The 14,362-nt window shown below is 40.6% G+C and overlaps 1 protein-coding gene across 2 annotated transcripts in view; it reads right to left on the reverse strand.

Moving 5' to 3' along the window:
* Positions 1 to 262: 262 nt before the first annotated feature.
* The window catches only part of GLB1 (galactosidase beta 1), an 81,576-nt gene continuing 67,476 nt past the window's right edge, over positions 263 to 14,362 (reverse strand). For both annotated transcript variants that reach the window (XM_069086131.1, XM_069086132.1), the window contains exons 15-16: positions 9,806 to 10,033; positions 263 to 974 (exon numbers count right to left, since the gene is read on the reverse strand). In XM_069086131.1, coding sequence (XP_068942232.1) covers positions 735 to 974; positions 9,806 to 10,033 — 468 coding nt within the window. In that variant the 3' untranslated portion in view covers positions 263 to 734. The remainder of the gene's footprint in view (positions 975 to 9,805; positions 10,034 to 14,362) is intronic.

Genomic DNA, 14,362 nt, shown 5'->3' on the forward strand with positions numbered 1-14,362 from the left:
CAAGATAGTAGCTATTACTGTCCACATTTTACAGATAGGGAAACTGAGGCAGACTTGTCCGGGGTTACAAGTGTCTGAGGCAGGATTTGAACTCGGTCTTTGGGACTCTATCCTCAGCACTACCTAGATGCCTCTTGAGTGCCCTTTTAATGAATACAAAGTCCATCAAAGACAATATCATAGGAACAAAGAACTAGTGAATCTTCAAATAGAAGACAGAGAAACAAAGACCCCAAACTACTTTAAAGGAAAACAATTCAAAAACACATTGATCAAATGAGTATAAATTTTATTCAGGGAACACAATTCTTCCCCATAAATTTCCAGTGTTAATAAATCAAAAACAAAAACAAAACCACTTCAGGCCAAATAAAACACCCTGGAGGTGTTTTATCTTCCTATTCCCATGATCAGTGATATCACACATTCATAGGGCGCCCACGGGGTGCAAGACCCTGTAGAGACAACAGGCACTACAGGGTTCATGTCATTGCTGGGTAGGCTTGGTTCTTTCCCACAGGGAGTTTATGATTTTAATTTACAAGGCAACAAGTAAAACCAACCCTAACAATTAATATACACGCATGCACAACCACACATGCACATAGGCACGCACACAATTTTCCAATCAGCTGGGGTAAAATTAGATTTTAGGCCAAATTCATTAGGTTTCTATAAAAAGTCAAGATTCCAAGAGGATGGTCCTTCTGAAGGCATCATGAACCATCCAGCCTTCACGATGAACTGACCACCTTCTTCTTTGAAGAGAACAGGGGTCCATCAAGCACAGGCTTATCCACCATCTCCACAAAACATTTCTCCTGGAAACTACATGGAGATTTCTCCAGTTCAAGCACAGTGATGTTGTTGGGGGCAGATGTGACCAGGATGTGTCTTGGAACATAGAGGGTGACCTGGGGGCCCCGAGCTGGCCAGTAGCGGCCAAGGTTGAAGCCATTGATCCATACCTGTCCCTGCAGGAGAAAGAATGGATATTGTCAAAGTCCACCCAAGAAAGTAAACAGCTTTGGAAGAGGAGATGCTGCTGGTGATAAGGGTCTGTGAGCCTGGTCATCTCGGCCACCTCTGTGCACCCAAATGTACTGCTTGCCCACAAAGACATGACTTGAACTAGGGTGTGACATACCCACATGAAAAAGAACTCCAGCTGTGTGGCCAGGCTGGGGATGAGGCTGTGAACAAGGCATCCTGCTGATGGCAAAAGCGTGTGAGCTATAACCCCCAAAATAAGTGAATGTGTGTGAAAAATTACCCTGAAGTTACCTCGACTTCAGAGAATCAAAGATGGTTCACGGCCAAGCTCAGGAGCCACCAGGTGCCAATACAAGGCACAGAGAAGGGGACTAACTTGAAACCACCCAAATGTTTCTGAATGTTACTCTCTGTGTCCTGGGGACTGTCCTCTAGGGCTTAGAAGCTCCCCCTGCTTTTTCTGTTCCCAAAGAGACCAGAGATTCTGCCTCCTAGGAAGAATGAGTCAAACTTTCTGACGGAGAAGACCTTTTTACTTCCTGTTCTCTCTACCTAAAACAGCTCACAGGCCTTACATTTATAAGGGAGATCCATACACTATCTTGTTTAAGCAACAAGACAGCCCTGTGAGGCAAGGCTGACAAGTATTATAATCTCCATTTTACAGATGAGGAAAACTGAGGATGAGTAAGGTTAAGTGACTTGCCCACAGACAAACTCCTAGAAAAAAGCCATTTATGATCACTGCTTCCACATCCTCTCCTTACATTTATTCTCTATCCACTGAATAAGACTTCCAACCTTATCACTCAACTGAAGCTACCATCTCCAAGGTTACCAATGTCATTTAAAATACTAAGTTTTAAGGATAATATCGCGCAGCTACATGGCACAGTGGACAGAGTGCCAGGTTTAGAGTCAGGAAGAGCTGACTTCAAATGCAGCCTTAGACATTTATTAGCGGTGTGACCCTGCCCAAGTCACTTAATAAATGCCATTTGCCTCAGCTTCCTCATCAATAAAACGGGGTAGGGGTGTAATAACAGCACCTGCCTCCCATAGTAGTTATGAGGATCAAACAGGATATAATTTGTAAAGCACTTAGTAGAGCACATAGTAGACGCTATACAGATATCAACTATTACTGTATTATCAGTACATCCAATGGGCCTTTCTCATCCCTCACTGGAAAAATTTAACACCATTTACTCCCTCTTGCTGGTGCGGAACAATGCCTACTCCCAACTTATGCAACTGGTCTTTAAAATAATGATGAGGACAGAACTTACACAGCTTCTTAAGATCTGGGAAGGCAATTTACACTGTCAACATATTAGATTTTGCAGTTTCCTTTGCTGTCCTTTCTTCCAACCACAGGTATCTCCCTGTACCTTCTCTTCTCCCTACACACCCTTTCTGTAGGGCAGGTATTCTTGTCCTAGGTTCCATGATCTTGCTTTTAAAAATATTTTAATAACTATTTCAATATAGTTTGTTTCCTTTATAATCCTAGTTATTTTATCTTATGCGTTTAAAAAACATAATTCAGAGAAAGGGTCCACAACTCAACGAAGGGTTCATCAATCAGCTCACCTGAGTTCAATGATCGGCTCCATGCCGGTAACTCCCACATCTATAGGCCCTTTCCTGAATCCTGCATGAGCAATTGTTCAATACCTCCAAATGGATGTCCTGTTGGCATCTCAGACTCAACATGTCCAAAAGAGAATTCCTTATACTTCCCCATAAGCATCTCTCCGCCATGTTTCCTCATGTCTATTGAGGGCACCACCACACCACCAGTTTGCAATCTCAGGTATTCTCAACTCTTCCCCTTTCCTTCCCCCTGCATTCAATCAATTGCTAAAACTGTTGATTTTACTACCTCCAATGGAAGGTTTTCCATCCCCATCCTCCCTCTCCATCCAGAGCCAAACAGCTGAGCTCAGAATTTCATCACCTCTCACCTTCACCAAGACTTGTACAACAGTCTCCTAAGAGGACTCCTGGTTTCCAGTCTCTCCCTTCCAATCTTTCCTCAACACGACTAATAAAATGATATTTCTAAAGCTCAAGTATCATCTTGGTTGGATCCTTTGTCACTCAGCTCAGGTGCCACTTTGTACAGGAAGCAAGCCCTTCCTGATCCCCTGGCAGGCAGCACTCTCTCATTCCTCAGATTATCATGTCTATAACTGTTTACACATTGCATTCTCCAGAATCATGGAAGTGCCTTGAGCTCTTCCTCATTCTCTCTATACAGCCACAGTTACAGGCCCAGTGCCTTGTACATAATAATCTCTTAGTACAAGCTTACTGGGTGGCTAGTGTCAGAGGCGGGCTTCAAAGTCCAGATCCTGAACTCTTTCTCCCAGAAGCAGAAGGTGTGGAAGGGTTGCCATCTGCACCCTGGGCAAGGATATGGAGGATGGGGGTGCATCTCCCAAAATACCAAATATCACCATGGTTACCTGTCCTAAGGAAGTCCATGATCACATCATTTACGTGCCAATGGGGGCTGAGAAACTGGTGATTAGAAACTGGCTGTTGGGGCTCAGTCATTTAGAAAAAAAAAAGGTTAGTTTCACAGTTTGAGGATTCTGAGAAGTATTTGTCTTGCTTCTGCAGGAGGATATGCTATCTTGATCCATGCTGAAAAGGTGTGCATACTGACAGCTTTTATCGCTTTAAAAAATCTGCCGGTGGCTTGTTTTTGCAGTAGTGGGGGGTGGAGGTGCAGGGGAGAAAGAGCACTGCGAAGGGAGACTCAGAGCCAGAATGAGGGGCATCTTCTCTATGTTACGAAAACTGAAGACTGCTTTAGCTTCTATTTTCAGCTGCATTATAAGCAGGGCTGGCAAAAGGCAGTCTCTCTGGCATCTGTCTATTTCTTTTGCAGAGACCCTCTCTTGTGATCATATAAGCTTCAGAGCTGGAAGGGTCCTTAGAGAACATGCCTCAAGATGAGATCTGAGAGTCAGGATGTGACAGGACCTGTCCAGGGTCATACAAGTGGCAAGCAGGCTCTCTACACAGATCTTGTGCAGACACACACGTAGACATGCCCTCTGGCAGTCCGATGAACCCTTCTCAAAAAAATGGTTTAAATGCACGATATAAAATATACAAGATTACCAAGGAAACCAATTATATTGAAACAAAGATGGAATTTTTTCTCATCTCAGCTCATGAATCTCCTGGAATCTATCTATGGACCCAAAGAATCCACTGACCCCAATTAGAATTACAAAGGAAACCAAGACATCTATCAAAAAAAAACCCTATATATTATACATATATGTGTGTGTGAATCTATACATAAATTCACAAGGATTCCAGACCCCTGGTTTAGAAATAAGATGCCCAAGTCATGACTCAGGGTCCCAATTTGCCTGTGTGACCTTGCGTCAGTCACTTCCCCTCTGGATGCCATAGAACCATTCAAAAAGCATTTATAAAGAACTTACTATGTCCCAGGCACAGTCCTCAAGACCACATGTGGCTCTCTGGGTCCTCAAATGTGGTCTTTTGACAGAGTCCCAAGTCTTATAGAAAAATCCTTTTATTAAGGGGATTTGTTCTGTGACGTTTGGATTCAGTCAAAGGGCCTCGCTTGAGGACCTAGAGGGCCACATGTGGCCTTGAAGCCACAGGTTCCCCACCCTTGAATGCCTCAGTCCCTTCACCGGTAAAATGATGAGATAATCTCTCAAGCCCCTCCCAGCTTTGGCAGCCTGTAATAATCTACATCTTAATATTATTCTAAATGATTCTTCCCCCAAGGAGGCATTCCAATACAGGGTATCTCCCAAAAACATAAGTCTGCACTAAGACTTTAGGGAAACCTTGTATACATTGACTAATTCTTCATTCAACAGGTGTGATAAACTTCAGCCACCATTCAGCTGTTTAAATGAGTGTTAATTCCAGGAAATATCTGACCTACTTCTTGGCTGATAAAATGAATTTTTTTTTAAGTCTGCTAGCTCACAGAATCTGACATTTGGAAGGGCCCATCTAATCCCACCCATCCCCAAACAAGAATCCCTCGATATCACACCTACAAAGGGCTCTTGGAGGAACACCTGCAGAGGTAAGCCCCTTCCTCTCTAAATGTTAAAAAGTATTCCTGACATTGGGCTTCATGTGCCTCTGTAATTTCCACTCACTGGTCTCTTCCCCATTCTCCTCTTGTACCTGGAAGAAATTCCTGTTCCAAGCCACGGTCCTTTAAATGCCTGAACCACCTTCCCTAATGCTTCTCTCTTTTAAACATACTTCATTTTTCCATCAGATCCTCACATGGTATGGATTTCAAGGCCCTTCACTATCTTAGTTTCCTCCCATTAACACCCTTCTTAAGATACAATGCTCAGAATTGTGAACAATACTCTAAAAGGGGGTTACACGGGGTGTAGAGTTCAGTAAAATTAAAAACTACCATCTTTCCAGGTCCAGACACTAAATCTGACCATGGAGACTGCGCTGGTATTATTAGCTACAATCCAGGCTCTCCCCAAAGTCTCAGTGCTTAGAACCACACTAAGACTTTTGGGACATGCTGTATTAAAGGCAGCCATGATGTGGGACAGAGAGAGCTGGTCTTGGAGTCAGGGTGACGTCGATCTAAGTCCCACCTCTGAAACGTACTGTGATCCTGGGGAAGCCACCTAACAATTATAAACTGCGGAGTGGGTGTCAATCCCCACCATCACCAGGAGATTCAGGTAGAACTCTGGCACAGCCACAAACCAGGCATCAAGAGGCCCAAAGATAAAGGATGCTCCTGCCAGAGCAGAGATGATTCAAGATACAGCATGAGACATACATTGGACAGTCAGGGGGATTTGCTTTGTTTAAGCAATATTTACTGAGGGCTCGCTTGCTCTCTTTCAACAAGATACAGTAGGAGAAAAAATGAACACTTGGTAATTGAAAAATATTTTTAAAAAATTTTTTTAAATAGAGGTAGTTTCCTCAGCAAGAATGGCTTAAACCAATGAAAATCACAGGTCTGACTTTTTTTTTTTAAATCACACTATTGATTCATATTCAATTTGAAATCCACTAAACACACCAGATCTAACCACATCTTCCCCATCTATCACTTGAGAAGCTGATTTTTTTAAGTCTGACTATAAGACTTCTCATTTATATTCCTGTAAATGTATGTGTATATTCTACGTGTGCATATATGTGAAAATATATGTGTTTGTATGCACAAACATATACACACACGCGGATGTGTATGCATGTGTATTATGAATAGCCATGTGGTTTGGGATGTATATTTCATGCATTTATATACATACACATGTATAGCCATCTAAAGAGACATTTGTGTGCACACATACCTATGCAAACATGTTTGTTTTACATATACATACATGCATGTGTGCACTGACACGTGGCGCACATGTGCGGGCAGTTATATATAGATTGTTTTGTGCCTATACATTTATATTAACATGCATATATGTATACAGTCAAAATACATGTGGATATTCTTCAATATGTGTGCATGCATACAGAGGTACACACAGAGATCATAGACATGTATACTGTGTGTATGGGTATGCACAGATATATACAAATATGTGTTTTTATATTTATATACATATTATTCATGCCGCACAACACACAAATTACTATGTATTTATACACACACACACACACACACACACCCCTAGAATGGAATGGAAAGGAATTCCTAAAACGGAAATCCCATGACGGCCTCAGGGCCTCTGTGATCTCACCTTTTTATTTACCCACATGCCTTGCACACGGCTCTGCCCACAGCTGAACTGAACTTCATCTGGCCTAAGCTAAGACAAAGAATCATCCCATGACGATAGTAGTTCTTCACCAGGCATGAGAACCCACAAACAAAGGGCTCCCAAGGCCTCCACCTGCAAAGCCAAGCTTTATCTCCCCCATCTGAAATACCGATCATAAAGATAAGCTGGAAAAGAACTGTGTGGGCAGAAGCTGGTAACACTTTTTAAATCTCCTTCCTGGCCAAACTTCCTTTCAGAGATCATCACCTGCCTCGTGAAAAATGGGGAGTTTGAACAGAAACTCTGGATAAAAAGAATCCAGACTGAGAGACTGCTGGAGAATGAGCACTGCACCTGGAACCAAAGGCCCTGGGTTCAAGGCATTAACCACCTGTGGGACCTCGGGCCGTCACACCACCCATCGAGGCCTCTGCTTCCTCATCTGTGAAGTAAGGAGGCCACATTCCAGGACCTAGGAGGTCGCTTCCAGCTCGAAATCTACAAGAATGCCAGCCTTTCTGAAAAGGAGATGGCAGACTGGGGATGAATTCTTCTTACCTCTACACCATAACACATGTGCTAAGTGCCACAGAATGGCTGATGGGGGAGCTGATGGTGCCACTGGAAATCTTAGGGAAGGCAAAAGTAGCGACAACTTCAAAAGAGTGAATCCACAAACATGCTAGTAGCAAGAACTGATTTTTCCCCCAGTTTAATCACCCATGTAAATCTTAGCCTTCATTTTTATCTCACTACTCACCCTTATCAGTTATTTCATTAATTAAATCAAAGTCATTTTTATAGAACTATAGTGGCTGCTGAAGATGGGGTTGGTAGGGTGGGACAGGGATGGACCAGAATAGAGGAAATTGCCCCAAGGAGACTGGGTCTATCTGAACAGTGTCTGGAGGATAAATGGACAAATCATACATGTACCAAGATGACACATCTGAGAGTTATAGAATTTTACAAATAAAACAGATTCCAACCCCTCTATTCTTCTACCTCTTAGTTTTACAAATTCAAAAATGCTTAACTATTAAATCCACACTTATAGGATAAAAGCAAAGTCTATTCCCATTAAACATCTTCATCATATTCTTTTCTCACTTAATAATTCAATCAAGTGATTTCTCATTCTTTAAATCAGGGATTCTTAACCATTTTTTGTATCCAGGTGGTCAAAGGTCAAATCAACAGGCCTTTATTAACTATATGACTCAAGCACTGTGCTAAGTATTAGCAATCTGGTAAAACCTATAGATATCTTGTCAGAGTAATGCCTTTTTTTTTAAAAAAAGAAATTCATATATGAAGGAAATGCTAAATTTCAGTTTGAGTTTAGTGAAAATTAAGATGTATTTTTTTCCCATCTAAATTCCAGGATCCCCTCAGAATCTAGCTGTGGACACCAGATTAAGAATCCTGGCTTTTCAGTAATCATTAAAACAAATTTGATACTAGTTACAAAAATAGCAGCCGATCAGTCAGACAGATTAGGCACAAAATATACAGAAGCAAATAAGCAAATGCAAAGATCTCAGCTACTGTGTAAGAACTCACTATCAGCAAAAACTGGAAAGCAGTCTGACAGAAACAAGATATAGACCAATAGATAGGTAGGTAGGCAGATGGATGGATAGATGGATAGACAGACAGACAGATAGATAGATACAGACAGATACCAACATCTCTCAGAAAATCCCAAATGAGTACATGACTTAGATACCAAGAGTGACATCATAAACAAAGTAAAGGATCATTGAAGAAATTATCTGTCAGATCCATGGATAGGGGAAGAAATCGTGACCAAAGAAGAGATAGGGAGGGTCATGGAAGGTAAAATGGACAACTTTGATCGTATAAAATTAAAAAGTTTCTGCACAAATAAAACGAATACTGTAAAACAAGAAAAAATGGAGGTAAATGGGGAAAAAATTTTGTAACAAGTTTCTCTGATAAAGATTTCTCTCTGATAAAGTTTCTCTCATTTCGAAGACACATAGGGAACTGACTTAAATTTATATGAACATGAGATATTCCTCAACTGACAGATGGTCAAAGGATATAAAGAGGCAGTTTTCAGAGTAACAAATCCAAACTACCAATAGCCATATGAAAAAAAAAAATGCTCTAAGCCTCTAATAAGTAGAGAACTTATATTTAAAATAACTTTGAGATAGGCAAAGCTGACCAAAAAGGAAAATGACCAGTGCTGGAGGGGCTGTGGGAAAACAGGTATAGTCATTCACTGTTGGTAGAACTGGGAATTGATCTAGCCATTCTGGAAAGCAATTTGGAACTATGTCCAAAAGTCACTAAAATGTGCATACCTTTTGACCCAGCAAGACCACTTACTAGGTCTATTTCCCAAAAAGATCAAAGAAAGAGGAAAAGGACCCTTATGTATATAAATATTTATAGCAGCTCAGTTTATGGTGACAAAGAACTGGAGATTCTGAGGAGACACCCGTCAATTACTTTCTATGTTGTTATGGAATAGCACTGTGGTATAAGAAATGAATGACAAAAAGAATGGCTTTAGACAAACAAAGGAAGATTTGCAGGGACTGATGCAGAGGGAAGTGAGCAGAGTCAAGAGAACAATGTATACAGTAATAACAATTTTGTAAAGACAAACAACTTTGAAAGACTTAGAACTTAACACAATGACTAACCACAATGCCAGAGGACTCTGGATGAAACCTGTTATCCATCTCCTGATACAAAGGTGACAGAGTCAGAAAACAGATGGAGCAATTTTTTTTAGGGAAAAGGAGAACAATGGGGGATGAGGGAAAGGTGTGACAAGACCAAAGCAGGAATTTGTTTTGCTTGACTTTGACTTTGTTTGCAACAAGGGTTTTCACAGTGGGAATAGGAAGGAAAGCAATGCAGATCTGAAAATAAAATAAAATTTAATTTTAAAAGGAGTCTTATTTTAAACCAATACTGACAATATATACATATCCCAAAGACTATGTATGGAGATTTTTATTTAAACAGGAAACACCCAAGCCCCAAACTGATCATACCTTGGTCCAACTGGAAAACTGGATATAGGTGTCTTGAGGCAAGTCGGGAATTCCAGAAGGAATGGAAAAATGTCCAACATAAAAAGATGGGAGAGTTGAGCTGGAAGGATTCTCACTGCATGCAGCACTGCTGCTCAGATAATGCTGCAGGGCACCCTCCATATCCAGCGGGAATATCAACCAGTCTTTGAGTATTACTGACCCAAGGGTTAAATTGGAAAGCAGACCCTGAAGAAAAAATTAGAGGGAAAAACAAAAACAAAAACAAAACAGATGCATTAGGAAGAAGGGACAAGTCAAAGTCTCAGAGTCGCATGACTGAATCCATATGCAAAATGTCCTGTGAGATAAACTGGAATTTCTGTGTGGTACAATGGCTACAATCTTGAAGCTAGGAAGACCTGAGTTCGAGTCTTGCCTCTGCTGCAAACTGGCTGTTTGACCTTTAAGTCCCTTAACTTTACTCTTCTGGGCACTTCTCTAGAACCATACAGTGTAGAGCCTGCTGAATTGCAATGGTGGGTAGTAGGAGTCGTCTCCTCTGGAAGCCCACTAGACCAGTGACATCACAGGTCCACTCCCTATCCCCTAAGGAATCTAGAGACTACATTCCTTTCCTGTAAGAGGCACTCAATAAATATGTCAATCTATGAATGAATAAGATTGCCCAACACAACATCTGTTTGGTTTTAGACTAAGTGGTATCAGTCATTTTAGTGTCTCTTATGTACTAGGCACTGTGCTAAAGGCAATCTGTACCCCTGTGGAATTTTTGTTCTGATGGAGGAAACGTTTCTATGCTCACACACAATAAATAAAAAATAGATACAAAAATTAAAAATAGATACAAAATTTATAATTGTAAATATATACATACACAAGGTATCATATAGATTATATATCATATAATGTTATACATAAATAATAGGATAAGTATATTCTCTTTCTAAATATTATAATAGAAACAAAATACATACAAACATGAATATATACAAAATGAATGAAATATATCAATAATTCTAAGTATAATATATACTTCTGTATATAAGTATATCATAGATACATTATACTTATAAATATTATAATAGAAACTGAAATAGCAAAATATATACAAATATGAATCTATATGAAATAAATAAATGGCAGTTTAGGGAAGAAGAGATGTGGCCCCAGTGGCTCAGGAAAGAGAACTTAAGTATTTAAGTCCCACAGGGAAACCAGAGGATTCAAGGTGAGAAGGGAGAACACTGGAGGCAGGGAGCATAGCCAGTGTAAAGATATAGAGGTGCGAGATAGAACATAGTGTTTGAGAAATGTCTTTTTGGAAGGAAATTTTGCTTTCAAAATACCCTCTCCCTTTTTCCATCGTAATGGCAAGGTAGGAATTCCTACAAAGCGGCTGGATTCTGCTTCTCAGAGCCAGCAGTGAGATCTGCCATTTAGTGACCCCTCCCCATCTTCCCCCACCAAAAAGAGGGTCAAACATTTCAGAATGCTCCCAAAGAAGTGCTGTGTAATATCATTGCAATGGAAAGGAATATGAAGAAGTTGAAACGGTTGAAACATAAGAAATGGGACAGGTTATGTCATGTCCTTTCACTGTGATGGCTGAATTCCAGCCTGGGGGACACTAGCTTCCTCTTATGTTCCAGCCAAATTGGATTATTTACTATTCCCAATATATGATGTTTCATTCCCGTCCTCTTTCACCCCTCCCTCTAACTCTTAGTCCTACAGAACTAGGAAAAACTGAAGTTCTCTTAAGTTCTTAGCAGACATATTGGGAGTAGTTTGCCATTTCCTTCTCTAGTTCATTTTACAGATGAGGAAACTGAGGCAAACAGGGTTAAGTGACTTGTTCAAGATCACACAGCTAGTAAGAGTCTGAGGCTGGATTTGAACTCAGATCTTCTTGATTCTGTGTCCTGAGGTCTATCCACTGTACCACCTAGATGCCCCGCTTGCTTGCTTTCTAGGAGTGGATATATAAGCATCTCTAGGTGCTTAATAAATGCTTGCTGATTGCTTTCCTCCTAGTTATTTGTGTACCCCTCCCACATTTACTGATCTGTATGCATGTTTTATACATCTCCCCCCACTACACACACACACACACACACACACACACACACACACGCACATACCCCTTCACCCCAAAACAGAAAGTCTGGTTCTTCTTTTTCTGACCTCTCCTTCCTTTGAATTCTCTGCTCACCATCAAGAAGAACTTACCACATTCTGTTTGGGATAATAATTACTTTGTCTACGTCTTATGTCTTATCTCTAAAAGCTCAAGGGCAGGGACTATCTTCATTCATCTTTCCAAACCCAAAATGCCTTGTGCACTGAATACACCATATTAATAAAAATAATAATAAAAACCAGTTCACACTTCTATCGTATTTCAAAGTGATCTGTCATTCAGCAAGCACAGGGCGGGGGAGATACAAATACAAAGCACGAGAAAAGTCTCACCTCCAGGAGTATAGCTCACTGGACTGTTGGAACTCACCTTTAAAGAGCTTGCTAAGCTTTGTAAAGAGCTTTGTTATTTTTAATAATTCAAGGTTCACAAAGTACTTGACATGCATCCTCTTATTTGATCCCCATAACCACTGTTATAACATAGACACTGCTATCATCTTTATCTTACAAGTGATCTCAGAGATCATTTGTAATCTGAGATCAGAGATCTCAGAGAGGGTGAATGATTTGCCCACAGTCACAGAGCAAGAAAATGTCTGAGGCAGGATTTGAAGCCAAGCCTTCTTGGTTACAAAGCAGCATTTTAAGCACTAGACCAAGGTGCCTCACAGAGCAACAGAAAAAGGTGCTTTGTTAAGCAACTCAGGAAAGCCACGTGTTTTTCAGGTAGAATGTGAGCTGGTGTAGGCACAACCACAATGGACTGGCTTCCTCCCTTTGCTTCCTTCCACCCTAATATTTAACTCAATAACAACTTGGCACTGTTCAACTTTCCCATTATCTCAAGAGCAAAATAAACATTTCAGAAACAAAACATTTTCAAGGTGGCGAAAACAGTGTTCCCCAAGTCAACCCTGCAAAGAAGGGTAGTTTTTATCTGATTTAAAGGGTAGGTTCTTTCTTTTAATGTTCAGTAATCTTGGGATGGCCAGGATATCCTGCCAAACTCATGACCCTCAACTTCAGTCATAAGAGAACCAAAAAAATGTCCTGAGGCTAGTGTTTCTCAGGTTACTAGATATGGACCACCATGTTTTGTCAAAAGCCAGGGTGGCCATAAGGACAGGAATTCAGATTGGGACAAAATCTAGTAGAGTCCATTTCTGGTGTTGAAACTCAGAAATAAGGAAGGCCACCCCCACTTTATGGCTTATCTGGGCCATATCATGAATAGATAGTCATCTTGGTTCCAGCAAAACCCAAGCTCAGCTCCAGGGTAGTTGACTTGGTTCAGCTCTAAAATGGAATTCTGCCAAATTTAGGTGATTTTTGCAAACCCAATCCTTATATGCTTTGAGTCTTATATAAGCAGATGATTTGGAGTTAGCGGCTGTGGGTTCAAATCCCAGCTTTGCCACTTAGTGTCTTCAGGTCCTTGCATACCATCTCTGAACTTCAGGTCCCTCCTCTGTAAAATGAGGGAGGTCAGGCTTGAAGTAATAAAATCTACTGTCCTTTGGCCCATTCCATAAATCTGAGAACACTGCTAGGATTTCCATTGGAGTGGATTTAATTATGCTTCTGAACTCTACCTCTGAGAATTCATTATGGCTTATAGGTGAACAGCATGGTATGGTGAAAGAACCATGCACATGGAGCCAGAAAAGACCTTGGTAATCCCACCTCTCTGACACCTTATACTGAGCAAGTCACTCTTAAGGTCTCAACTTCCTTATCACTGAAATGCAGAATGACATATATTTTTTGATCCTGGTCAATGTTTACAATTTTTGCAGTCTATATTTGCTATAAGAATTTTATGTTTTTTTCTTTTTTCAAAGAAAAATAAGAGGAGAGAATATAGATTTTTGTTCATTGAAAATACTATATTTAATTTTAAAAAGGAATCAATGTTATGTTTAAATAAAAATTTTCCAAATATTTTCAGAACTTAAAGAATTACATTTTAGCTATATAGTAACTGTCCACGGAGCCATTCTGTCATATTACTGTCTTTCATTTGGCTTAATAGATAGAAAGCTGAAGTTAGGAAGGACTCAGTTCGAGTCTGGATTCTGACACATATTGGCTGTGTGATCTTGAGCTATAGATTTAAACTGCAGAGAAGGCATCAACCTGCATCAGTAGAGGACATGTGCTCATCTCATGATTCTCTATGCCACTGAAATCACATAGAGTGATCTCTTTATCCTCATCTGCCCCCACTGCTATATTCATCCTGGCGTGTGTATGGAAGGCTGTGACAACTCTGGCTGGCTCTCCCAAGAGGCAAAGGTTCCCAATGAGTACATGACCAGCAATGAGGACCAGCCTCATTCAAGAAAGGAGGCTCATTACTACACAGCTAGTTGACAGGTAATGAATGTTTTGACCACTGCAACCCAGGAAACT

This window comes from Petaurus breviceps, unplaced genomic scaffold (genome assembly GCF_028583685.1).
Source record: "Petaurus breviceps papuanus isolate PSGF00001 unplaced genomic scaffold, PetGlider_PUasm1.0 178, whole genome shotgun sequence".
Lineage (NCBI taxonomy): Eukaryota > Metazoa > Chordata > Mammalia > Diprotodontia > Petauridae > Petaurus > Petaurus breviceps.